At 37.1% G+C, this 27,271-nt stretch overlaps 1 protein-coding gene across 2 annotated transcripts in view; it reads right to left on the minus strand.

Annotated features, from left to right (window-relative positions):
* Nucleotides 1-8: 8 nt before the first annotated feature.
* shtn1 (shootin 1) overlaps nt 9-27,271 on the minus strand; it is a 28,396-nt gene continuing 1,133 nt past the window's right edge. The window contains exons 2-17 of one of the 2 annotated variants that reach the window (XM_026285725.1): nt 26,629-26,681; nt 25,985-26,045; nt 17,464-17,558; nt 13,088-13,253; nt 12,407-12,504; nt 11,981-12,062; nt 10,599-10,693; nt 10,299-10,445; nt 9,243-9,396; nt 8,686-8,812; nt 8,481-8,566; nt 7,229-7,335; nt 6,654-6,698; nt 6,390-6,516; nt 6,174-6,300; nt 9-202 (exon numbers count right to left, since the gene is read on the minus strand). In XM_026285725.1, coding sequence (XP_026141510.1) covers nt 6,179-6,300; nt 6,390-6,516; nt 6,654-6,698; nt 7,229-7,335; nt 8,481-8,566; nt 8,686-8,812; nt 9,243-9,396; nt 10,299-10,445; nt 10,599-10,693; nt 11,981-12,062; nt 12,407-12,504; nt 13,088-13,253; nt 17,464-17,558; nt 25,985-26,045; nt 26,629-26,681 — 1,565 coding nt within the window. In that variant the 3' untranslated portion in view covers nt 9-202; nt 6,174-6,178. Of the gene's footprint in view, nt 203-6,166; nt 6,301-6,389; nt 6,517-6,653; nt 6,699-7,228; nt 7,336-8,480; nt 8,567-8,685; nt 8,813-9,242; nt 9,397-10,298; nt 10,446-10,598; nt 10,694-11,980; nt 12,063-12,406; nt 12,505-13,087; nt 13,254-17,463; nt 17,559-25,984; nt 26,046-26,628; nt 26,682-27,271 lie in introns of both variants that reach the window. The other variant, XM_026285724.1, reaches the window with a different exon arrangement.

Consider the following 27,271-nt stretch of genomic DNA (forward strand, 5'->3'; position numbering starts at 1 on the left):
TAAACTTGTTTTTATATAATCCTCACCCACAATTTTTAATGCATTTTAATATTTTCCACATAAGTCACAGTGAACATTTCCAAATAGTTTTGCCCACTATATAATTATTTTGTATGATTGTCCCCAAAATTAAGTTCATTGTGTGTGTGTGTGTGAAGACTTCCTTCCTGAAGACTTTTCTTTCCATGTGCTCCAAATTTACCTGTAAGAGAAAAATTTACATTATTTAGAATATAAATACATTTACTATACTATATATATTGAGAGTGCAAAAAAATCTAAATATTGAGAAAATCATCTTTTAAATTGTCCAAATGACGCTCTTAGCAATGCATAACAATTAAGTTTTGATATTCACAGCAGGTAATTTACAAAATTACTAACATGATCTTTACTTAATATCATAATTATTTTTAGCATAAAAGAAAAATCTATCATTTTGACCCATACAATGTATTGTTGGCTATTGCTACAAATATACCCATGCTACTTATGATGAGTTTTGTGGTTCAGGGTCACATATATGATTTCTATTTTTATATATATATATATCTCTCTTAAAAAAAAAAAACATTATATATACCCTGTGAAATATTAAACTTTAAGATTTAAATACATAATTTATGATTTTAATAACATTTACTATATAAACTATATATTTACTATTATTGTTGTAAATTCTAAAATGCCTCTGGAATTTCCAAAAACTCAGTGAACTCCGTCCTTCTTTTGTCTCCCCACCCCACAGACAGGTTTTAGAGAAATCACAGCTATTCTTCAATGATGAAGAGGCATAAAACAACCCATCACTTCCTTCTCCACATCCTTTCCTCACTATATACAGACAACAGATACTGACACACACACAAACACACACACACACACACACACACACACACACACACACACACACACACAGTGACTGAATAGGGCCAATTATCCAGCCTGTTCAAAAGGGCAGCAGTGTCCGCTTCATATAAGTGTTTGTGTCTGTTTATGTGTTTGTGTGAAAGTGTGTGAATGGACTGTTTTGTGTTAACAAGTGAGAGAAAACACAAACCCACAGCTGTGCTGCGAAACTACAGACCACAAGAATTTGACATATTCAGCTCCTAATCAACTCACAACATGTTCGTTATCTTGTTTACCTCTTAATTGAATTATAGAAATCATGAATTTACTAGCATTGCATTTTTTAGGGAGCACAACACAGCCCTCAGCTGACAGCATTTTGTAAACGTACAATGGGTTACATCTGTAAAAAAAAAAAAAAAATAGCTATTTGCACACGGCGGGAGCGGAGGGGGTGCTGGGGGCATCCGCTGAGAGAAAGACAAATTTGAGACCAGCATTGCAAGTTACTGTGGCTCCCCACCAGGCAATCATTCTGTTTGGAAAATAAACAAAATGACTAACAAAACAGGCTAAATTAAGCGTTTTACACTCACATATATACACAAGCAGGGCTCTAAATTGTGGTTCTGTCAATAGAGGTTGTTTTGTGTTGCTTGAATATGGTTTTGTCAAACAAAGCCAAAAAAAAAACACAAGTAAGACAGAGCAACAGCCCAGCATGGCGTTGTATGATTACAAGATTGACAGAATGTTTATAGTACGTCGATTAAGAAAAACGTGCAGACCAGAAGACGAGAGAGACTGCAATTGAGCAAGATATTTACTCATTTACACCTCGCATCTTCAACAGATGCCGAACCGGAAATGTCAACAAACAAAATATGCTACATGTCGGACAGAAGAGCGCGTAAAAATGTGTGTCGATTATTGATTGTGCTTTGAGTGCTGTTGGGGAGTGGAGATGAAACCTCACTCTAAAGGGATCTAGATGCTAGAATCTTTATGATCCTAGTTTGTGATCTCTTCCACATCTAGTTTTAGGGTCATACACAAGTACTAAAATAAAAATGATCATAATGACAATAAAAGTAACACTCTACAATAAGGTCCCAATAGTTAACGTTAGTTTATACATTAACAAACCACTAATATTAACAATATTATCTATATTAATATCTAGTGAATTATTTTCATTTAGAAAATCTTTAAAAAAAAAAAAAAAACAGGCATTGGCAACTGTGAAATCAGTAGTCCATCATGATAACACTAACTCTTATAGTCCTGAACGTCTGAACCCTAAGTTTAGCTTAACAACAACAAGCATTACATTTGTAAATTTGTGTATTGATCTTTGTTAACATTAATTTATATAAATACAACTGTTCATTGTTAGTTAATGTCCGTTATGGTAATATAATACAAATAATAGCAATATTACCAGATATAACTTTTGAATTTAATAATGTCTTAGTAAATGTTGATATTAATAAAAATGATTTTTTTATGTATATTCGTGTCAACCTATGTTAACAAATGGAACCGCTTAAAAACAAATACATTATATAGAGACTTCAGATGCAAAAATGTTTCTGAGACTTTTTCTTTTAAATTAGAATTTTTATCAGGCTCCGATGCTTACAGCTAATTTCACTTTGATGGCAAATAAAAGGTTATTAGTCAGTCATTGAATGGATTATTTTCCAAAATGTCCAATGATATTTTCATAGGACCCTGATAAGACAAAAAACAAATATATTTTACAATTTAATGTACAATTTCAGAAAGTTTTTATTTAATAGCACATTAACATTAGATTTAAATAAATATAATTAAAACAAAAAAAAAAAAGTGTACCAGTGGAATTGTCTGAAAGAAAAAAATACTTGGCCTATAAAAAATATGTATAGAAAACACATAGCCTAAACAAAAGACTTTCTGTTTTTTAATTTTTGGCTCTAGTGGGAAGTGGGAGAGAAAGAGGGGCAGGATCAGGAAAGGTCCTCATAAGCCCATAGTACAACGGAGCAATAGGTCAGTGCGCTGCTCACGAGGCTATTGGCGGTGACACAAAATACTTTTCTTTATCTCTGATATCGACTCATGCTATATGGGCTTTAGTATATATCTAGTCTACTACAAAACAGTGTCAAAATATGATCACAAGAGAAGTTGAACCCACTTTAATATCGTTGTTTACCAGATACACATTACAAACATCCTTGCGGCTTTTAAAGGACCCCAAAGATTCAAAGCTACATCTCAAACAGCACAACAACATTCCACAAAGCTCTTTCATTCACAAAACACAATGACAGTCCATACAATCACATTTATAAAACGCTTCTCAAACACAGCCTTGAATTGGAGTGTACAGTGTGTGCTATTCTCTGCTGCAGGCCAGGGTCAGGTGAGGAACAGTGTTTAAAAAAAAACAAAAAAACAAGAGAAGATAGGAGAGAGGGTGAGAGGGAATAAAGTTTCATCTTGTGTCCGGGAAGATTTAACCCCATGAAGAGCTCTAAGCCGCTCTGGAAATTGTGCCTAAGTGTGTGAAAGCAGTGGAAAGGCGTCACTGAGCCTCAACACAGACACACACATCTCCTGTTTCACAGCACAACAACAACACAGCAGCTGCAGCTCACCGGAGGAAATGAAATCCTGTTGTGTAACGAGGCATGACAAACGTCATACCATTGTATAAATCTGATCTAGTATGCATTTCAGACAGAATTAAATGCTTCTCTGTGGACTGGATGGGGAAAGATACAAAATTTCAGACATCAAATTTACATTAGACGGTAAGAAACGTAGAAGATGTTTAGCCAAAATTCCAATGAGCAGACAAAAAAAAAACACTTCATCACTGAGACCAAGTCAAAAGCCAATACTTTAAACCCATCCTAAATCATTTTTGAAAAACCTTATTTTTATGCATACTACTGTCCAAAATTTGAAGGCAGTACAATATTATTTTATTTATTTTGAAATTATTATTTTATCAGATAGGCTTCATTAAATTGATCAAAATATGACAGTAATTTTTATTTCAAATAAATACTGCTCTTTTGAACAGAGAATCCTGAAAAACATTAATCACGGTTTTCTACAAAACTTTCTGTAGGATCATGTGACACTGAAGACTGGATGCAGATTAAGCTTTGCCAACAGGAATAAATTACATTTATTCATTAATACATTAATACATTTACATTACAATATATTCAAATAGAAAACAGTTATTTAAACAGTAAACTGTTATAATAGTACACAATATTACTTTTTTAAATGTATTTTTCATCAGGAAAAAAATTATATTGGTGAGCATTAAAGATGTCTTTCAAAAAACAATATTCTTACCTTATATTATTCTACAGTCAAAGTTCTGAGGTGCATTAAAATGTCATTATCAGGTTTCTTTAATAGTAGATTTTATATTATTTGAAAAAATATATAGTTATCATGATTTGACTATATGAACATTTTAAATTTCACATTTCAAACTGAAAATAAATGTCAGGAACCTTTCAAAATGTGCTCCTTCCTTTGACACTTCAAAAAAAAAAAAACATTATCTTGTCTTTGCTGGAAGTTAGTATGACAATAGCAAGTATGTGCTCAGCTCCAGAAAAAGGGTTAAGAAAAGTATTCCACTGTATAACAACACTACACGAAAGTCTGACCTCCTTTAATGAAGCATTTAGAGAGTCACAAAGATCAGCCGCCTCTCACAATTGTGCCTTCAGGGCTGCCATAAATGAAACCACCTCAGGTCCATGCCTATACATGCTTTCAAAATGCTTCACTTAAACGAAACTGCTTTATATATTCTATTCAGTAGCATGTTATTGTCATGTCGGCATGTCAACAATTTGAAAAAGAATAACACATTTCATTACAGCTCAGTCAATAAATGTACAAATAGCATCAATTAATTGTCTGTTATTTTACAAATTTGTCTCAGGAATAATAGTCGTGTGTGATTGATGAACCAAAATTGCTTCTCTTCTGTAATGTTGGTCAAAATGCCAATTCTTTGAAAGACCAGTGCTGAACCTGAAAAGAATATCCAGGTTCATGAAACAGTAAAAAGATTGTTAAAAGGGGGATAAGTTCACATCAGTGCCTTGTAATTACCGAGCAGGATGTTAGAAGGTTAATACTAGTTTAGCCAAAGCCATTTGAGAACACACTAAGTTGGCACATGTTCAAGGCTAGTCACCAACGCCCCTCTAGAAAGGCTTCTCACACAGACAAAGCATGTGTCAATGACTTTGTTCAGTGAGGACGGTCCAGACAAAGCAGACAGCAGGACGGAGGGGATGTAGTTTCACTACTATTAAACACTCACAGATATTCAAAGTCCCTCAAAGCCAAGAAAATCTAAAACATTTTCCCACTTATAGATGTTTAAATGTTCTCAAGTTAATACCGTGTGACTAATATGTTTGTTCCAAACAGAAGTTATTTTTTTAGTGGTTGCTTACAGCTCTGGAGACTTTGAGCACTTCAAGTATCTACTTTTTGTTTTTCTCAAATTTCCAAAAAGGAATCAAAACAGACTTGTCTTGTTGACATGCTATAATAGTCTAAAGCTATAAAATGTTTGTGGACTGACAGTTTAGATAATTTGGTTTGCGAGGAATATTGGAGTTATCCTACAATCTCAGACTTTATCCCAAAGTATGCTCAAATTGGCTAAAATATAATAGTTGTCACCATAATATCTGAGATTTCTTGCAATTACTTCTTTCATACTGACAGTTTCTTGTATAAGTGGCATTTACACTACCGTAAAAAATAAACATTCTTTTTCATTCAAAAAAAAAAGAAAAAAAAAAAGGAGATGCTAAAGAATTTTTTTTAAATTATTATTATAAATTAGAAAATGGTTGTGCTTCTTAACATTGTAAGTCAACATTTTTTTTAACTATATTTAATTAAAAGATATAGTTTAGGCTAAAACAGTGATTTATAGATAATAGAAAAATATTTTGTTATGGATACAGACATTTTATATAGACACTCTTTGAACCAAACAAAAGAGAAAAATAACTAACAATTGGAAAAAACTCTTTGACCCAGCCAAAAAAAATAGCTCAAAGTGAGCATATAAAAAAATAACATATGCTTGACGCTGTTAAGTCACATTATGGCTGAACTTCTTCAAGTATTAAATGTAAAATACAAAAAAAAAACTGTCCCTAATTTAGTCACATGTGTTTGGTTAGTTTAGATGAACTATACTGGTGCAGGAAGAAATGTTCTTTTGGTGTGTAAATACATGGCTCTACATAAAAGAGCAGATACTCACAACCTACAGCTCCTATGAAGGCTTAAGGTGATTGTTGTCTTGCAGTGGGTGTTGAACCTGATCCCTTGTGTTCTGGCCTGGTTCTGACTGGGTTTGCTTATTCTGAGGCAGATCCAGGGCAGTACTGGAATTCGCTGGAGGGGAAGGGTTGAAAAGTTAAATGACCAGGCTCAAGAGACAGAGAAAATGCGCTGAAGTGTGTGTGTGTGTGTGTTTGACTGACTGTTATTCTTTGCAGCCTTCAGCGCTCCCCTTCGTCTCTCCAAGGCCTTCTCCAGTTCAGACTTCTGTGATGGTGATGGAGGGTGTGTCCCAGGCGAGGAGGAGGGACCGGGACGCTTGACGGAGTTCTAACATAAAGATTTTGTTACTATACCAACCAAAAACTAGTTTCAAACTAATTTGAGTTCTACTGCAATATGTTATATATAATTGTTATATATATATATATTATAAATACAATTAAAATAAACAAATGAATCCTAACCAGGATTCCATGAAGTTCCTGTATGGCAGAATTTGTCTCTTCTTTCTGCAGGAAGACCAGAGAAACAATTAAGCAGACTATGTAAGTGAGTGTTATTATTTTTAAGTGAATGTATATATTAAGGGGTTATGAACTGCCTCTCTTATAATTTTTCACTGTTCTCTGATGATCAAGATTTTACATATAAAAAAACAGAATTTAGAAGCAATATGCTATTTTCTGTCCTGTTTTTGACCCGCCTCATCAGTTTGAATGACACCTAACAGATTGACGCTGCTGTAATATAGGTCAAAACGCATCAACATTTCTTGTTAATGTTCATTTCAATGTTAAAAATCAGTTGTGCTGCTAGTATTTATGTGGAAATCTTACTACTTTTTAACATGATTTCAAAAGTTAAAAAAAAACTGCATTTATTTAAAATAGAAAGACTTTACTGTCACTTGATCTCTTTAATGCATCCTTGCTAAATACTTTATCGGCATATTGTAAGTAATTTCATTTAATGACACTGATTAATGGAATAAAAGAAAGTTAGTGTTTTGTGTGTGTGTGTGTTTGTATGAAATGTGTACCGGTCCCGGTCTTGCTTTGTTGGTTCTCTGGGAAACACGTCGTAATTGAACTCCTTTTTTGATGCGCTGCATCATCTCATCCACAGCTTGCTGTCTGGTGTCCTTCTCTGTCAGACACACACACACACACACACACACACACACACAGACCATCAAATGGGATTTCTATCAAAGGACATTTAAACAGATCAACACAGATGTAGATAAACATCTGCTGCTTTTCATTAGCAGTCATTTCAGACACTGAATAATATCAGACATACTGACACCACTAAACAGAACTGTGAGGGTTTCTATTTGAGCTGGCATGCACAAATATCATTAAAAAAAATCAAAAGAAAGTTGATATGTGATGTTTGTCTTTGTTTAGCGGCCTTGGCAAACACTTTTAGTCATTCTGTCATTAACTGTAACAAAAAATGTGAATATTATCTGCTTACCAGTCTGATGTTTTTCTGACATGATAAAAATCTATCTAAAAACATTCTCTTTTTCAAAGGCACTAAATTGGCATTACGTTTCAGAGCTAGAGTATTGTCCAATAACAACCTTCTATTCATATGAGATCATAAAAATGCTGTTCAGTATTAAAAAGAACACCTGAAAGAAACTCTGCAATTATTCAACAAAAGTATCTAAGCTTTGGCCTGCACTTATACTTATTATAGGATGTGAAAGAATTTTAGTCAATACATTGGAAAGATCACCATTACTTGAAAATATTCAAACCCAGTGAAAAAGAAAATCAAGCCCTAGTTATAAAAGGAAGGCTAAAGTTCACCAGTCAGTTTCTATAAACCTGAACATCATGCATATAACTGAAGAATCCCATCTTGTTTTTTAGTGTAAGGCTGAAAGAAACGGCTAAGAAGAAACTTGAACTTGACCCAAGTCTTTCATTTCACATTTTGCTTTGATGAACAGGAGTTTACTTTATGTAAAACGGTGTACATTAATTACATTCCATCTGACGGAATGCACTGCAGATTTCTAATTGAAATTCAACACTGCTCAAAAAGGTCAACATAAACGTCTGAAATCTTTCATGTGGCTCGGCGGCGAACAAAACTACAGGGCAGCCCTGCTAATGACACGAATTAAAAAAAAAACCTTGAACCATCAGCCATCGCTGATTACTGTGCTTTTAAATGATCAATCTATGTAATCTTTGCATTTGTTAATTATTATAAAGCAAAACTTTTAAGCCGCGCAGGTTTATAGATGTGAACTCTGATGGCTCTTTGCTCTGTACCTGGGTCTTTCTCAGAGGTGTCCTTCTCCACTAATACAATTTCAGTGCTCACGTCTTTTTTCTTACGAAGCATAGAGAGTAATGAGCTAAAAGAGATAAAGACAAAAGAAAAAAATTAAACTAAAGCAAAATGTCCCATTTCAACAAGAAATGTGTCATTGAAACAGCCAACTGACTGCAGTTTTCATCTCAAACAGACACTCACCTGAGTGGGTTGCTTGAGGGGGCAGGGGGTGGAGGTGGAGGAGGTGGGGGCGGGGGTGGAGGAGGGGGTCCTGGGGCACCTGGTGGTGGATTGGAGACCTGCTGGAGCTTCTTTTTCAGTTCCTCCACTGCAAAGGACAGAGATATAAACACTGGGTTATTTAGAGTGTTGTTCAAAAGTTTGGAGAGAAATTAAATACTTTTATTTAGCAAAGATGCATTACATTGATAAAAAGTGACAAATACATCTATTAAGGTGACAAAACTTTTCTATTTCAAATAAAATACTTTTCTTTTGAAATATGAAGAAATCCTGAAAAAAAAACATGTATATCAAATCAGCACATTAGAATGATTTCTGAAGGATCATGTGACACTAAAGAAAATTCAGCTTCGCATCACACAAATAAATTACATTTTTAAATATATTAAAATAGAAAACAGTATTTTAAACATTAAAAACATTTCACAGTATTACTGATTTTTTTATAATTTATCGAATGGTGAGCATAACAGAGTACTTTTTTTTTATCTAAAAACTGCCCCCTAATGTGGTACCTGTGAATCTGAGGTCTTTAGCCTCAGTTTCAGCTTTAGTGTGTTTGTGCTGCCACTCTTTCCTCTCCTCATCCAGCAGTTCGGTCTGTCTCTGTAACGCTGACAGCTGCTTCTTTAATTCACTGCCACGTATCTGCTCTTCAAGAGCCTTCACCTGGAATCCACCAACAAAACATGGGTTGAAAAAACAGAATGTGATCTTTGAACTTAAGGTATAGTTCACTTATATAATAAATACTCTGCCATCATGCCAACAAATGAAATGGTGACCAAGTCTCCTTCAACTTTCACTAAATAGAAAATAGCAGCGAGGACACTCAATCAGCTTTTTATTATATATTCTAGTCTATTATAGTCTTTCTTAATATATTTTCAGTTTTTATTTCAACTTTAGATAAAGTTTTGATAATTCTGTTGTGTTCTTTAAGTTTTTATTATTATTTAACTTGGTGAAATAAAATAAGTTATATATATAAACACACACACACACACACAATTTCAAATGATTTCAGTTAAGGTTTGTTTAATTTCAAGCAACGGATTGTTTTAGTTGTTGTTTTAGTTAACTAAAGAAAATCCTGCCCTCTACATAAAAATGTTACATCTCTTTATGAGTTCTATGCAAGAGAAATGTCTTGCCTTTCAAATGGAACAACATGAGTGTGACAAAATTATGACTTTTTTGGGTGAACCATCTCTTTAAGGTGATTAGTGACTGTACTTCCATTACTCACAGCCTCATTATTGTTCTTATCATATTAAATATGTCATATACTCTGACTAAATTCTATAGTGATGGCAGACAAATACTACCATGAAGTAAGTGAGTCACGTCGCCTCCAACATTTTCCTTGATCCTTTAATGATTGTTTAAATGCAGAATACCGCTCATTCCTTGTCCTTTTAGAAAGGCACATAATGAACAGCATGTGTGAGTTTTGGTGTGACACTAGGAGGAGTTTGTATGGTTGATTTTTTTGTTTGGTTTGTTTGTTATTATTTTAAATGACATTGGGTCTACCCACCTTAATGTGTGTATGTGCGTGTGTTTATTACCTGCTGCTGATGCTCCAGTCTCTGTGTCTCTAAAGTGTGTGTCAGTGTGTTGATCTCTGACAGAGCTTTCTGCAGAGCTTCTGTTGAAGACACACTTTGGATCAACATCTGGCTTTGTCTTTTCAGCTTCTTCTGCTCTACTAGCATCTTCATTCACCCACAGAGAGACAGAGAGATAGAGAGATAAGCACACATTGCTTAATTAACATATTCCAGGAATTTAAAAATATTCAGAGCTCCTAGCATGTCGTATACATTTCAATAAAGTAATCATGAAATCAAATCAGACTGAGCTTTCACCTCATGTGCAAACTTCTCTGCTTCAGATCGCAGGTCCCTCTCAAGCTTTAGATCATCCTGCAAGGCCTCAAACTCATCTAGAGCATACTGAGAAACTACAAACACACATACATGTAAGTTTTCTATATATATCTTGTCTAAGGTATAATTTATATTCTTCTGATGACATCAACTACAGGGAATAGACATTTAAAAGGCATTTTAGGGTGCAATGTGCCATTTAAATCAGCATGGTCAAGTTAAGTTACTTTTATTTCTAAAGTGCTTTATACAATACAGATTTGTATCAAAGCACCTTCATAGTGATAAACGGGAAAATAGCAGAATCAGTTATGGAAACTCCTCTATGGAGGCTATTAAGCAGAAGACAATAGTGTCTGAAGATGACCTTTGGTCCTCATCCATAAATCTACTTTTGTACTGACCTCTCTATGTCTTTTATTGAAATCATTGCTCAAAAGTTTGGGGTTGTTATTTTTTTTGAAAGAAAACTCTTATACCCAAACAGGCTGTATTTATTTGATTGTAAAACCAGCAATATTTTAAAATATTATTACAATTCTAAAAACTTAAAATTTTAATTAATTCTAAAACATATATTATTCCTTTTACAGGAAAGCAGAATTTTCAGCATCCATTAACCCCAGTGTCACATGGTCCTTCGGAATTCATTTAAATATGCTGATTTGGTTGTTTTCAATGTCTGGTTGAAATTCATTATTATTATCAATATTGTGCTGCTTAACACTTTTGTGGAAATGATACACAAATATAATTTAAATAGAAAGTTCAAAAGAACAACATTTATTTCAAATAGAAATCTTTTGTAAGCTTATAAATGTCTTTACTTTTACTTTTGATCAATTTAATTCTTTCTTGCTGAATAAAAGTAGTAACTTCTTAAAAAATATGTATATATGTATATATATACATATTGAATGACAGTGAATGACTATAATCTTCTATAAGATTCTATAATCTTCTTTTGTATGCAACAGTGTGCAACTCTCTCAGATCATTATTAACAAAAGAAGACCAAAAATATAATTCTTTATTTAAAGTGATAAGATTATTTTTTATTTATTTAATTTAATTCATGCATCAAATGACTTAACAACTCAAAACACGCACAAACAGATAAAATATTTGTAAAAAGAAAATCATGCATTATGATTTTTGTGATATTTGCATTATAAGTCTAGAATCAAGCAGTTGTCAGGAATCACTCAGATTTACATAAAAATACTGTATGACTTATTGTTATTGTAATAATGAAGATGTACCAGAGTGTGTTAGGATCATTGAATGATCGGACTGGAAATCAGTAGAGAGAGAGAGTGAGAGAGGCTGAGGTAATGGGATACAATATAAGCAAAACTGACCTCTGTTGTATTTTCCCAAGAGCTTCTTTTGTTGGAAGGTTTCAGCTATTAAAACAGTATTATCATGCTTCTCTTTCAGTAGCTTAGGAAGAAAGGGAGAGTGAGAGCTTCATTTATTTAGTTATCTAACGGGTTCAGTTGAAACATCGAACATGACAACACAAAGACAGACCCTTCTTTTCTATTTGGCCGTCATAATTCTGAGTCAAAGCCACTGTGAAACATGGCAAAGGTTAACATTAAAGACATTAAGGAGGTGGATCACAACAAATTCGTTATCATGATTTTTACTTTTCCATTAGGAAAAAATTACATTTTGAATGTATATTGTAGACCTTTTTTAAAATGATGCATGGTCGATCTCTCTTAAAGCTGAGTAGTAAGTTAATGCAGTAAAACCCAAGATTAAATGCTTTTCTCACATACTTCCTGTCTAGTTTGGCAGAGCTGCTCTCTTGTCATCTCCAGATCGATTGCAATCTGCTTCTTCTCAGCCAGGATCACCTCTAATTTATCCCTCAGCTCTACCATAAACAAACAAGAAAAGCATTAATAATAAAACATTTGATTTAAATTTAACCAGGTAAGTCAGTTGAGAACCAGTTCTCATTTACTCAAGTGTATTGTAACCAAACATCATGAATTGAGAACTGCCGTGGAGGGCAAAATTACTCATTGTATCACAAGACTTTGAAATAAAGCATGTGTTGCATGGACTACTTTTACAATGGTTTTTCAAAGCTTGAAAGCCTTGAAAAAAGCCTGTGGTCACTTTAAACTTATAACTGCTGTTTCTATATATATAACTTAATGCCACTTAATGGCCAAGGTGTCTAATTTCTGTACTAATAAATAATGACTGCTTTCACAAGTTTGTTAAACATTGTTTGACTAAACAGGTAGTCAAGACTCAATTTAATGCCAAAGCCTATGTTATAATAAAAGGACCAGTCAATCTGCTTAAACAAAAAACATGCAATTCTTTTGCTGTCTGTGTCATAGTAATTATACACTTCACCTTTTTTGCCACCTATGTAGATGCCAAAAGTATAAAGTAATACAAATATTTTATTAAGCAATACATTGTGGGACAGTGCACTGACCCACCTGTAATGACAATCTGACAGTGGGAGGAGCTACAGACACCTGACCCCTCCTCCTGTGGATCTTCATCATCCTCATCATCCAGACTGATCTCAGCGACGACATCAGCACCAAGGCGGGACATAAAGAGCATACTCTTCCTCTTCAGAGAACGGTTCTGTCTGTTCAACTGAAAGAAAGATATACATATGTGTATTTGAAAGATATTTTATCCAAAGCAGCATAGAGCATTTGATGTATACATTTCAACTCGGGATCTGAGTGCTGCTGGCATCACACAGTACCAATTGAGCTACACTATCAAAACATGAATTCTCTTAGCTCGTGACGAGAACGAAAATCCAGTGTTTACTTACAGTGCAAAAAAAAAAACGTTAAACTAGTGAGGCCAATGTCGTCACATTTATAGGAATAATCAGAAATCAAAATGACACCGGTAACACCACAAATGATATAAAACCCAAGCCGGTGATTTTCAGTGTTTGCCACAGAGCAAAAAGATATGAGAAATCAAATCAGCAGCATGTAGACAGACCGGCCCACTGGAACCCCAGCGGGTGCCCATGCAATTCCCCTCAATCACACAGCCAAACACACACAGCACGAACACTCTTGAAAAGAGCAATAATCAAGGGCAAAATAATAGACATTTCATTACACGTATGCAGGAGCAGCAGCAGCAGACACTTCTGTTTTCATAAATAATTACAGCATTCTATCAGGCGCCGCCACGGACCCCCTCCCTTGCCACATGCACATACCTGCATCCGAGAAATTTTACCTTTTTGAACACCCAATTAAAGTAATTTAAGTCTGGTCATTCACACTTCAATTAGGGAGGCCACTTAATGGAAACTCAGAGAGCCAATGGGGGTGGAGGTATGTAAATTAGTACCGGATGACATTCCAGTCCGAGAGAGAAAAAGAGCGAGAGGCAGGGATAAAATGCCCCTCTTTAACGAGCCTTTATTAATGACATCCAAGTGAGGACACACAGCACGTGAATCCATTTCCTGATGCCGTCCTTCCTGCTGAATGCATCTTTTAAAAACGCAATCAACAACACATAATATGGGGATAAACACGCAGACACACACGCATACACGCTCGCTCTGCGATAATCATCCGGCATTGATGAGAGCGCAGCAGTGAAATTACACACTGGCAGAAATCAGACGTGCGTCCCGAGGTGGCCAGGCCCCTCATCTCCTCTGATCACACATCAAAACAAAATGTCATGTGTTTGGATTGCACTTTGATTTGACTGCCACCACCCGTAAACCCTCATCCATTACTGTTTTTTAATTCAAATTGTTCCAGAGTCTAAGAAATTGATTATGATTTTTCCCTCTTCGTTTCCTGTCTGCCTCGGGGTCTTTTGGCAGACAAAATTACAGCCGTCATACACAATAAATCATACCGCTGAAATGTAGAGACTATTTGAGACAATTCCACTCGCCATCCTCCAATCACACCTACCAACATTTTTGGACTAATTTAAATGTAAATTTGGGATGAGCCAATGCTGTAATTTTCACAACATATCTTTCACACTTTCAATAAAAGAGGTAAGATTTGTATCCTGCGGGCTGAGATGCAAATCAAGTCAAAGTCTTTCATACTTTTTTTTATAAATATTAGCAAAAACATTTCAAATAAATATAGCAACAAGGCAATATAAAAATTTCATGTCTGGTTATTTACTTATTTAATGGGTAAGTAGCCAGAAAAATAAAATAAACGTAGCAATGCACCAATATTACAGATCTGGTCAATACCAATAATGTGATAATTATTTTCATGTTATGGCATAAAAATAGCCAGGATTAAATTTGAATACAGTTTTAAATAAAAATAAAAACACTACAAACTAAAATCTTTTTTTTTTTTTTTTTTTTTTTACAAGTTAGCCAATTCAGGCCAATTATAATGTACAGTATCAAAATGAACATTCAGTCTGATATATGCTAATGATTGCTAATGAATGTTTTAAAAGATTAACGTTAAATCAGCATAGTAGAATGATTTCTGAAGGATCATGTGAGACTGAGGTACAAACGGCTGAAAATTCAGCTTTGGCCTCAAAGGCCATCACAAAATATTTGACATAAAATAGTTATTTTGAATTGTAAAAATAATACTTCTGTATTTTTTATCAAATAAATGCAGTTTTGGTAAGCATATAAGACTTCTCAAAAACATAAAAAAAAAACTTTTGAATGATATGATTTTTTAAGAAATTTGGAATTCAGAGATCAATGCAATGCAAAGTGTTTTCTGCATAAAAACAGATTAGATATTTGAGAGGAATCTGCTATGTGCTGAAAGAGCAATTAGTGACAAACAAAACTGCATCCTCAAACAGTCATGTGTCTTGAAAGATGGAAGATGAGTAAACCTGTGGAGGCTGAATCCTACAGGACTCTCCTGCTGTTAGTCGCAAGTGAGGGGCTCGGTGTGGAGGTGTTCACAGAGCAGCCAGGACAAAGGGAATCTGCACTGGTTTTCATGCACCGTGGCCACCGGCGAACACAGAACAAGCTGGGCTGTGCATTTAAGGATGTCAGGGAACCATTGATTGGTTAAATCGAGCTTTTATCCAACACATAATGCCGAGGCACAAAACGGCCCAGCTGCAGGTCTATTTCCTCCATACAAATGACATGCTCTGTGGTCTTCCTCAACTGCAGCTCTCAGAAACATCTGTGATGGCTTCACATACTTCAAGGAAAATTTTTTAGCTATACCTCAAGAGAAATCTCACAAGCGATTCTCAAGAAAAGGAAGGAATGAAATCCTGTCATCCAAGCTAAATAACAGAAAGCCAGTAGGGTTTTTTCACCTTAGTCTATTTTGTCAAGTATAAAAAAATAAATGTCAGTTTTCATTTGCACAGTGAAATGCCTTCTTTTTTTGGATGCAAAAAGACTTTAAATGGCAGCTACCCTGCTTCTAAAATGCAGGACAACAGGTGTCCTTTTTCAATCTAAAGACTATTTTCTCCTGGTCTTTATCTCTTTTATCTGTGTCTTTATTCCTTTCATATAATTGGTACTGTTCTCTCATTTCTCTCTCTGTGTGTGGTGATCAGCGCTCATCACCGACAGACAGCAGAAGAAAGTTGATTCATCCATCAGAGAGACGGCAATGAGCTGGTAATCATTCCTGCTAATTTGCCTCACACCTGGGCTTTTAGAGATCCATTTACCTGCTGAGCGCTCAGTGTAGATGCCACTTCACTTTTCAGACCCGACTGAGTCTGAACGGTGGAACTGAAACCCAACTAAACAATGTGCTAAGCTGGGACTGATGGCAAATTGAATACTTCTGTAAAGAGTGGGTCCAGTGACGTGAGCTGGCAGTCAACACCAAGAAGCAGGTATACGGCAGGGAGATAGTCTACCAACTCCAACATGAACTTAATGGACTGACTGCCCATATGAAGAACAATTGTGTGTACTTTGCTCAGGAAGGAGGAGGAAATAAATGGATGGAAGGTTGGTTGGAATGGTAGAGGCATGATGGATCCCAATCAATTTACAGTGAAAGCATAAGCAAAAACACAGGTGTATGATTCAGGAAGTATTGTTTCTGAGAAGAGTAGAGCAGAACTGAACGCCCACTGGAGCTGAATCAGAATAGAACAGAACACAGTAAAAAAACAACAAATTAAACCGATAAGAACAGAGTCAAAAGAAACAGTATCAAATGAAGAACAGAATCAAATGAATCAGACTACAACAAAGGAGAATCAAATGAAGGAGAGCAGAAGAGAAAAAAAAAATCAAAGAAATAAGAACATAAAGAATCAAACTGGTCAGAGCAGAACAAAGGAGAATCAAATGAAACAGAACAAAGAACAATTGAATGAAACAGAAAATAACTAAATCAAATTAATCAAATCAAAACCGATGAATCATATGAAACAGAGAACATGAGGATTAAATCAAAACCAATAAAAAAATTAAAAAAGAACAGAATAAAAAAAATAAGAACAAAACAGAATCAAATGAATCAGAACGGAAATTAATGAAACAAAACAACACAATCAACTGACACAGAGCAGAATTAAAACGAGCCAAACAGAATCAAATGAACCAGAAAAACAAAAGAATCATCATAATCTGTTCGAATAGAATAGAATAAAATTAATCAAAAATAACAAAATAAAATGACACAGAACATAAACAAAAAAAACAGAACAGATGAGAATCAAATGAAATAGAAAGGAAGAGATTTAAAAAAAAATAAAAAAATAATCAAGAATCTACTGAACCAAAACACAACAGAATCAACTGAAACAGAACAGACACAAGGGGAATCAAATGAAACAGAATAATACAGACAAGATGATTTTTAACTTTATTGTAAAACCCCACCTTTGAGGCCAAAGCTTCTACACTCTCTCTGCATGTCTTCTCAATCTCTAGATTCTCCTGAATGTTGTTCACCTCCTCGATCACCCTGTGTGACACTGAAGACAAGTAATACGTCAAATATTTTTATGTTTTCTTCAAAACAAACACACTACAGTTGTCACTACAGGCAAGCACACAACTAATTGTCTGTCATGCACACACTAGACCAGCCGGCACAGTACATCATGACGTTCACAGACAAGGTCACAACATCATACAATTACTCTGTCCAGAGCACTGAAAATGAGAACAGCTCTTTATCAGCTCTCATGCTCTCCAGATTCCTTTCGAGCAAGTAAGCTGGGGACATTTGATGTGAAACAGCTGGAACTACAGTCCATATGGTGGACATAACACATGGCAACACAATGTAAGCAAGGATTTGAACAGTGTTTGAATAGTTGCTGTAGTAGTCCTAGCAGTAATCTGTAGTGTGACATGCTGTTCTTCATCAAAAATTACTCCACATCTTTGTAATTCTTGCATAATTATTATACTATATTATATATATGTTTTATTACTGAGTTGTGATTTAAAGATTCATATGTTTTCTAGCATTATATGCATATTTGAACCCGTTGGGACTTTCCAGGTCAGAACAGTTTTTATACTGTACAATCTGTATTTTTTTATCACTTACCCAAAAACCCTACACCTAAACCTACTCCTCACAGAAAACGTTTAGCATTTTTAGATTTTCAAAACACTTTATATATGATTTATAACCCTTCATAAATGTATAACCCTATAGCTCTATATTTCCTCGCAGCCCGGTGAAACACACCAATTTCAAAAACTAATGGAATGCATAGTCGATGACGAGTAATTTCTTACTGCTAAATTCAGAAAAAACAGAGGTGTTAATCATAGGGCCTAAAAACTCTACTTGTAATAACCTAGAACACTGTCTAAGACTTGATGGTTGCTCTGTCAATTCTTCGTCATCAGTTAGGAACCTAGGTGTGCTACTTGATCGCAATCTTTCCTTGGAAAGCCACGTTTCTAGCATTTGTAAAACTGCATTTTTCCATCTCAAAAATATATCTAAATTACGGCCTATGCTCTCAATGTCAAATGCAGAAATGTTAATCCATACATTTATGACTTCAAGGTTAGACTATTGTAATGCTTTATTGGGTGGTTGTTCTGCACGCTTGGTAAACAAACTACAGCTAGTCCAAAATGCAGCAGCAAGAGTTCTTACTAGAACCAGGAAGTATGACCATATTAGCCCGGTCCTGTCCACACTGCACTGGCTCCCTATCAAACATCGTATAGATTTTAAAATATTGCTTATTACTTATAAAGCCCTGAATGGTTTAGCACCTCAGTATTTGAATGAGCTTTTACATTATACTCCTCTACGTCCGCTACGTTCTCAAAACTCAGGCAATTTGATAATACCTAGAATATCAAAATCAACTGCGGGCGGCAGATCCTTTTCCTATTTGGCGCCTAAACTCTGGAATAACCTACCTAACATTGTTCGGGAGGCAGACACACTCTTGCAGTTTAAATCTAGATTAAAGACCCATCTCTTTAACCTGGCATACACATAACATACTAATATGCTTTTAATATCCAAATCCGTTAAAGGATTTTTAGGCTGCATTAATTAGGTAAACCGGAACCGGAAACACTTCACATAACAGCGTACTTTCTACATCATTAGAAGAATGGCATCTACGCTAATATTTGTCTGTTTCTCTCTTGTTCCGAGGTCACCGTGGCCACCAGATCCAGTCTGTGTCCAGATCAGAGGGTCACTGCAGTCACCCGGATCCAGTACGTATCCAGACATGATGGTGGATCAGCACCTAGAAAGGACCTCTACTGCCCTGAAAGACAGCGGAGACCAGGACAACTAGAGCCCCAGATACAGATGCCCTGTAAAGACCTTGTCTCAGAGGAGCACCAGGACAAGACCACAGGAAACAGATGATTCTTCTGCACAATCTGACTTTGCTGCAGCCTGGAATTGAGCTACTGGTTTCGTCTGGTCAGAGGAGAACTGGCCCCCCAACTGAGCCTGGTTTCTCCCAAGGTTTTTTTCTCCATTCTGTCACCGATGGAGTTTCGGTTCCCTGCCGCTGTCGCCTCTGGGTTGCTTAGTTGGGGTCACTTCATCCACAGTGATATACCATTGACTTGATTGCAAATTAAAACAGACACTATTTCAACTGAACAGAGATGACATAACTGAATTCAATGATGAACTGCCTTTAACTATCATTTTGCATTATTGAGACACTGTTTTCCAAATGAATGTTGTTCAGTGCTTTGGCGCAATGTATTTTGTTTAAAGCACTATATAAATAAAGGTGATTGATTGATTGATTAAGCCGGATAACTGTTTTCAACATTGATAATAATAATAATAATAATAATAATAATAATAATAATAATACGTTTCCTGAGTACCAATCAGCATATTAAACAAATTTATGAAGGCTTATCATATGACACTGAGTAATGGCTGCTGAAAATTCAGTTTTCCAATCACAGAAATAAATTACATTTTAATATAAATCTAAACAGAATACAGATATTTTTACTGCATTTCTGCTCAAATAAATGCAACATCGAAGAGTATATGAGACTTCTTTCAAAAAGATTAAAAACTGGCCCCAAACTAAATATAAACACAAACATCTTGATGCTGTAAAAATGTCCTTCTTATTTGTCTTTCTTTCAGATTTTCTTTTCTACACAATAACTTCTCTATCTCAACCTTCACAGAACTGTTGTCTATTCTATAGATCTATTTGTATTAGTTCAGTGCTGCCCCTCATATTGATCCTATAGGGACGGGAGACTGAGATCAGTGCAGGCATGTCTAGCCAAGGCTCATTGTTTAGGTTAATTGAGTTGCCTTTCAGTCAGTCACTCTCGACGTCACGTCAGTAATGAATAGGGATAGAACAGTTTTGGTATGGTTCAGTATGTGGTATGTTTAGGGAAAAACTATACTGTCAAATAAAAATTAAGAAAATAATAATAATAATAAAACTACAAGCAAAAGCAAATAAAGAACATGAGCACCCAAAAGAACGAGTACAATAATATTAAAGAATAAATAGAATAATCAGTTGTCAGAATAAGAATAATTAGAAATGGTCAAGCAACCAATTCATATGACAATCTAAATTCGAGGTAAAATTAAAATGGAGTCAGATTAGATACTAAAATAGAGTCAGATTAGAATTAAACTTAAATTTAATAGCTTTGCGTGCTGAAAAGACAGAATGCACAAGAAACCTTCAGCCAGCATCGGATACCTTCCTTGGACCGAGTGCGCGGACCTTACACAAGTCAATCAATCACAATTACACAGAGCAGTGTTGTTACTGTTCGATTAAAATTAAGAAAGTGCTGTTACTTTAAAAGAATGCACTGATCCAGTGCACTTATACAGTTCAGTCAGCTATGTTTGCTACAGGATACTTACCAAGATGGGCATTTTGAAAAAGTTTGTGCAAATTTGACCACTTAAACACAATACTTCAGCGAGAGCTTAATATTTGCATGTGTTTCCTTGCTTCGGGTGTGCGCACACAAATATGCTTTTTGCTTCGAATCCAAAAAAAGGGGTGGAGCTCCATTGCCTCGATCTAGTTCTCATCATGGCAGCTGTTAGGTGGGGGCTACTTCAGGCAGTAGAACGGTCAGTCTGAGGGTAACAGTGTTGGCAAACCCTTTAGGAAACCAACCCTCAGGGGAACAATGCTCCTCTTGCACTCTTCAACTAGTCGAGCTGCCAAAAGAACGTGTTTGGCTCTTTACAAGAAGCGTACCAGCAGCTTTCTAGAGAGGAAGATTTGGCTGCACTGCTGCCCTCCAGGACTGTAGCAATGCCTGAATCTGATCCAGAAATGACGGCTATGCTTTCCGGGGCCACCGTAGGGTAGGGCTTCAGTTGAGTCCTCCACCATGTCCTGAGCCCTCAAGGCTTGACGACTGGTTCTTCAGAGTGGCCTGCACTAGTTTTCAGCACCCAGTTTGATGCCATTCATCCCAGTGGTGCATGAGGGAGCTTACCAGGTCATGAAAGGCACCTTTTTTTGGCCGGAAACTGACTTGCTAATTCCTCCTCCCTCACCACTCTCGATGGTGGTGCAGCTAGGGAGTATATGGGGGACCTCGTATATTCAGGCTAAAGCACTGAGGGACCTGCACAAAGGTGGTCACGATCCGAAAGTTCTGAAAGAGCTCAGATCCCCAACTGACCTCACGCTATGAGCAAAAAAGTTCACTGCGGGTTCTCTGGGTCATGCAATGTCCACACTTTTGGTCCAGGAGCATCACCTTTGGCTGTGTCTGGTCAACATGAGGGATGCTCAAGTTCAGTTCCTCAAGGTCCATGTGATCCAGACCGACCTCTTCAGTGACACATCGAGAACACGGCCCAGCAGTTCTAGGCTGCACAGGAGCAGACTGAGGCAATCCAATATGTCCTGCCCTAGTGGGCAGCTGTTGCCTCTACCCATCCAGAGTGCCACCCCGCCTGTCCAGGCCCCCATCAAACCTGGCAATGAGCGGAAGAGCAAGAGGGCCCTGTATGGGTGACCCAGAGAGGGACTGCTCTTTGGGGGATGGTGAATGCACTTCTCCCTCCCCCGGAGCAGGTCCGGGTGGAGAATCTGGTTTCCAAAAATCTCAATAAGAGAGCAGTTTTCTCTGTCTCTGGGTCCCAAGAGGGTAGGAAGAGTGGCAGACAGACCAACACTGACAGCAGCAGGAGCATCATCAAAAGCCCTAGTAACACACCCTCTACCAAACCGTGGAACCAGATAAGCGTTGCACTGCACACTCAACCTCGCTGCCCCACCGGAGGTATGTCGGTGGTCCCACTGGTCCAGCTTATATGGTGTATGGGTGCCTGGCTACCCAAATTGTCTCGCTGGCTCCTGCAGACCATCAGACTCAGCTATGTAATTCAGTTCGCCTGGTTTCCCCAAAGTTCTGTGCCATCTGCTTCACATCAGTGAAGGCGGCCGATGTTCCAGTCTTGCATCCGGAGATCGCAAATCTGCTGCCGGTTCCTCCAGCCGATATGTAGACAGGGTTTTACGGCTATTACTTCATTTTGGAGGCACCTATATGCTTTCCCCCAGTGAGCCTTCTCACACAGACACTGTGCAAGATCAGAGAGGGGGAGGATCAGGTCCTGCTTATGGCGCCCTACTGGCCCACTCGGACCTGGTTCCCGGAACTAATGTTCCTTGTGTCAGACCCCCCATCTCTGGCAGATTCCTTTGAGGTCTACTGACTTAGAGACGGGGCGGGGCACCCTTTCGCACCCACGTTCAGACCTCTGTAAACTTCACATCTGGTCCCTGGATGGGACAAGAGGTTCTAGGTGACCTACCCCAAGAGCTAGTAGACACCATCACTTCGGCAAGAGCACTGTCTACAAGCACTTATGCCTTGAAGGAACCTGTTCATCGCGTGGTGTTCTTCTCACATGATGTTGAGAGTGACCAACTGAAAGGGAACGTCTCGGTTATGTATGTAACCCTCGTTCCCTGAAGGAGGGAATGGACACTTCACATCTTGTCGCCACAGCTGCTATACCACCACTGAGTGGCCAGGTCACATGCTCAGCTCCTTAGCGAAAACCTGAGTATGTGCTGCAACTGCTGCCTAGTTATTCGTTATTAGTTTTTATAATAACTAATAGTTATTAGTTACTCATGCTGCGATCAGAGGCAGCTGGATGCAATCGTCGCATGCCAATGTGCATTGGGTTGTTTAGTTGACACTCTAAGTGGATTGGTCTCTCCAAGTGAGATTCCAAAGTCGGTCATTACCGACCATGACATATCTATTCTGAAGATATGTTTTAGTGCCTGATGAAGTTTACTGCATGAGTTAAAGTCTGCATGAACATGTAGGATCATATGACCAGACACAGGGAGAGGAGCTAATTTTGACCATACCAGAAATGTGTATGTAACATGTTCCACTGATGCATAGGGTGGCTTCTTCTTTCCACCAATGTATGTATGTATAAATATACCAACTGATGTTAGCATGAAGTATACATTCTATTTTAAACAAACCACATGTTTCTGTACCTTGTAAGGAACTTGGTTAGTGGTATATAAGCTATGGTCACTGTTAAAGCCTTAGAGAAACTGAGAAACTGAGAGACTGAGAAACGGAGAAATGGAGAAATGAACATACAGCTGGCAAAGACAACAAGTTTCTCTCCTATGCCTGATACATATGTCAATAAAGATTTTTGACAAGGCAACTGGTATTCGGCCCTGTGATTGAATTTTAAGGGGACAAGACTGATTTTAGATCAACAATTCCCTCCTTCAAAAAAGACGAAACTTACAACATTCAAATTCAAAATGCAGTCACAGCCTGAGGAGCAGCCGCAATCTATCAACTTCCAAAGAGGTGTAAAGCTGGGTAAACACAAAAGATATAAAAAATCTTATAAGATGGGGACAAAAAATCCTAAATTTAACCGTTTTGCTCCTTATAGTGTGTGGTGTCCTTGGGGTTCCCCCCATGCATCAGGATTTGTTATCGCAACTCTGACGTTCTTCCAAGCAGATTCAGTCACTCTTAACACCTCACACCACAGGAAAATCTGATAAGATAATATTTAGAACCACCAAGATAATCAGGACATTACCTAGGATTGTAGGAAGGGGAGAAGTCGGCCAAAATCAGCCCGATTATCTTGTGGTGTGTATCCAGCATAAGATGGCGAGATGGAAGAGGCAGATGCTCTTAATGCCTGGAGCTCTTACCTTATTTGTGTCCGTAATCACCAGAGACTGGCCACGGACCAGCTCACAGCCTCTTAACTAATTACACATTGTGGTTGAGAGGCAAAAACAGGAATTAGCACCATCACGGCCAGCGGCTGCCTCCCAATAACACCTAATTAAAACTTGATGAACGCCTGTGTCTGCGATATCCAAGTTCTCGCTGTAAGCCTTTCGCTGTCACTCATTAAACAGTACTTAGCTGCCAGTTGGTCCCCCTCCACCCCATCTTTCATCTCTCTCTCTCACTGGTAGTACTAGCACTAAGTGACAGGTTAATTGTAATAGCTGCTACACATAAACCGGGCTAAGTGTGAGGTAGTTGCAGAGCAGGAGGGGGACAAGGGGGAGACTTCACACGTCAGACTTGGCAGCTTTAATTGTAAGTTTTGGCTTCGCCATCAACGTTACATCTTCAAATCTCTTTCTTCTTGCACCATTCCTCTGTTTTCCCCCTGGCTCTTCACACACGCGTCTTCTCAGAGACAGACAGTGATTACGTGCACAAGAACGCCGAGTATAATGCTATCGGGCCTGTGTGTTGGAGAAGTGAATTAGAGCCTCTGATGCTGTTTCTACAGCGCCGAGCTTGATGAGGGGGCAGATGCCTTTGTGGTCTTATCATTAGAACACAATGGTCATGTTGTCATCAACCTTGCCATCTCCAATTGAAAAGACATGATTGTGTGTTGGGGGCTTTTTCCTCGCTCGCTCACTCCCCAGCTCCCCCCAGCCAGCCAGCCTCCCCCTCAGTCGCTTTGCGCTGAATAGAAGCAATTTTCAGAGAGCTATGAAATCACGTAATAGCTCCTAATATGCAGCTGCTCTGCTAGAAGCTGCAGCCACTATTTAAGTGGAAGTCATACACAATACGTGTTTATGGCGGAGGAAACATGAGCAAAGGCCAAGATTATTCACAAAAACACACACTCTTCTCTATCAAATAATGACCTATTTCGTGCATTAAAATGAGAATGTAATGGATTTTTTTCCCTCCCCCCCAACACCACCGGCCATTTGTTGTGCTTTTTAAAATTTCGCCTTTTAATTCACATTTGAATTCCATGTTCCCCTGGCGAAGTAAAAGAAGGTGACATTTGTATAGAAGCACGAGAGAGGTGAAGTGTGGCGATTTGGTTTGGGAGGGACCCCAGAAAAAACTGACTGAGACTGAAACCTGTCGCTTTCCCCCTTCACCTAGGTGTGTGATTGATATCAATACCAAACTTCAGATTATGAGAGCGAAAGCATCCGATAGCTCCACTAATGTCTGCAAAAAGAACATCTCGGATGTCAATTTGGTACCTAATGTATTCATCAAAACATCCTACCCAGAATTACATAACCACCTGGGCAAAGTGAATGTAAACTCAAATACATAATTTGTTCACACATGTAATTTTGCAGTTTGAATAATATTAAAACAGGATTGGAAAACAGGTAAAACAAGGAAATGATGATTACGGAATAACTGGGCATGTCTATATAGAATGGTGTCATAGTTCTTGCAATATTCTGGGATCAAAGTCCAAAAGAGCAAAGCACATACAGCCTGGATTTCTTACAGAAACTGAAGTGAAAGTAGTCTTTGTAAACCAATGTGTTTTAAAATACACTTCTTTTAATGTACTTCACAGAAGGATGTTTGATGTAAATTTGAAGATCTTTGAAGTGAATCTAAGATCTTAAAAACCAACCTTGTTCAAATTCTTTCAGCTTCCGTAAGGCCTCATCCCTCTCCTTTTGCATTTGTTTACTCTGAAAATAAATAAATCTGGTATCAAATTTATATCATATCATATATATGGTTTTCATCAAATATATTATATAATGTATACAGTATGTTTGGTTCAGTGTCCTGAATATAGTATGCACTAATACAATTCACAGATTCTATCATAAAAATATTTTTTTTTTATTTGAAACAGAACATCTGCATTTATTTAAAATGATTTATTTACCATCTCAAAAAATATAATGTCAAAGTGATAGGAAAAATTCTATCATCACCAACTCACCTTCAAGAATGTACAGAATGTACAAATTTTGAAGATTTTTTAAAATGTTTTTGAAAGAAGTCACATTCACTAAGGCTACATTTATTTACAGCGTTAGCAGTTATACTGTCACATATTATTCCAATTTAACATAACTCATTTCTATTTTAAAAGCTGAATTGTGAGCAGCCATTCTTACAGTCTTTAACATCACATGTTCCTTCAGAAATCTTTCTAATCTACCCCTCCACCCCATTTTGATCACACACCGATATGGTATAGAAGTTCAAAGAAAAAAGAAATAAGGGGTGAAAGAAAGCAAAGCATGACAGTAACCATCTTACCTCCTTTTTGATTTTTTCATTTTCTCTTTGGAGGATTTCATACTGGAGAAGTACTGCAGAAATACAAGGACGCCAGTTAAACATCTTTCACAACTTTGCATGAACTACACAGTATTGCAACACACTGTGTGGGAGATCAACTCAGAGGGAAACTTCTACTGCAAACTCATTTCCAGCGTGAGGACTGCTCATGGAAACAAGTGCTAATTCTGCCTGTTGTATGAATCAGCATCAGTTTTTCTGAATATGCATCAATTTTAGAACAGAAGACATGATCTGTAAAGGGTTTACAAACCACACTGTGTCTGGTTTATTCATGTCACAGTGATACAGACTACCATGGAAAACACCAGACAGCAACTTCAGTTTAATTTTCCCAAGTTCCAATCTTCGGTAGAATAATGGGAATAATCTTAATGTTATCTCTCTCTATTTATGAGTTCAGTAGGGCACTTTGAGCAAAACAAATCTTGCCTTAAGACATCTTTCAGAGTGCCATTTACTAACCTAATTCTAGAGGAAAATTAAACAGCAGTCAGGAACATTTACTCATTTCATTCCAACAATAATATCTGTAAGTAAAAAAAAAAAAGTTGATGCGTTTAATCAAGAGTTGAAGAAAGTAACGACCGTCTTGAGTTCA

Source organism: Carassius auratus, chromosome 17 (genome assembly GCF_003368295.1).
Source record: "Carassius auratus strain Wakin chromosome 17, ASM336829v1, whole genome shotgun sequence".
In the NCBI taxonomy this organism is placed as follows: Eukaryota; Metazoa; Chordata; class Actinopteri; order Cypriniformes; family Cyprinidae; genus Carassius; species Carassius auratus.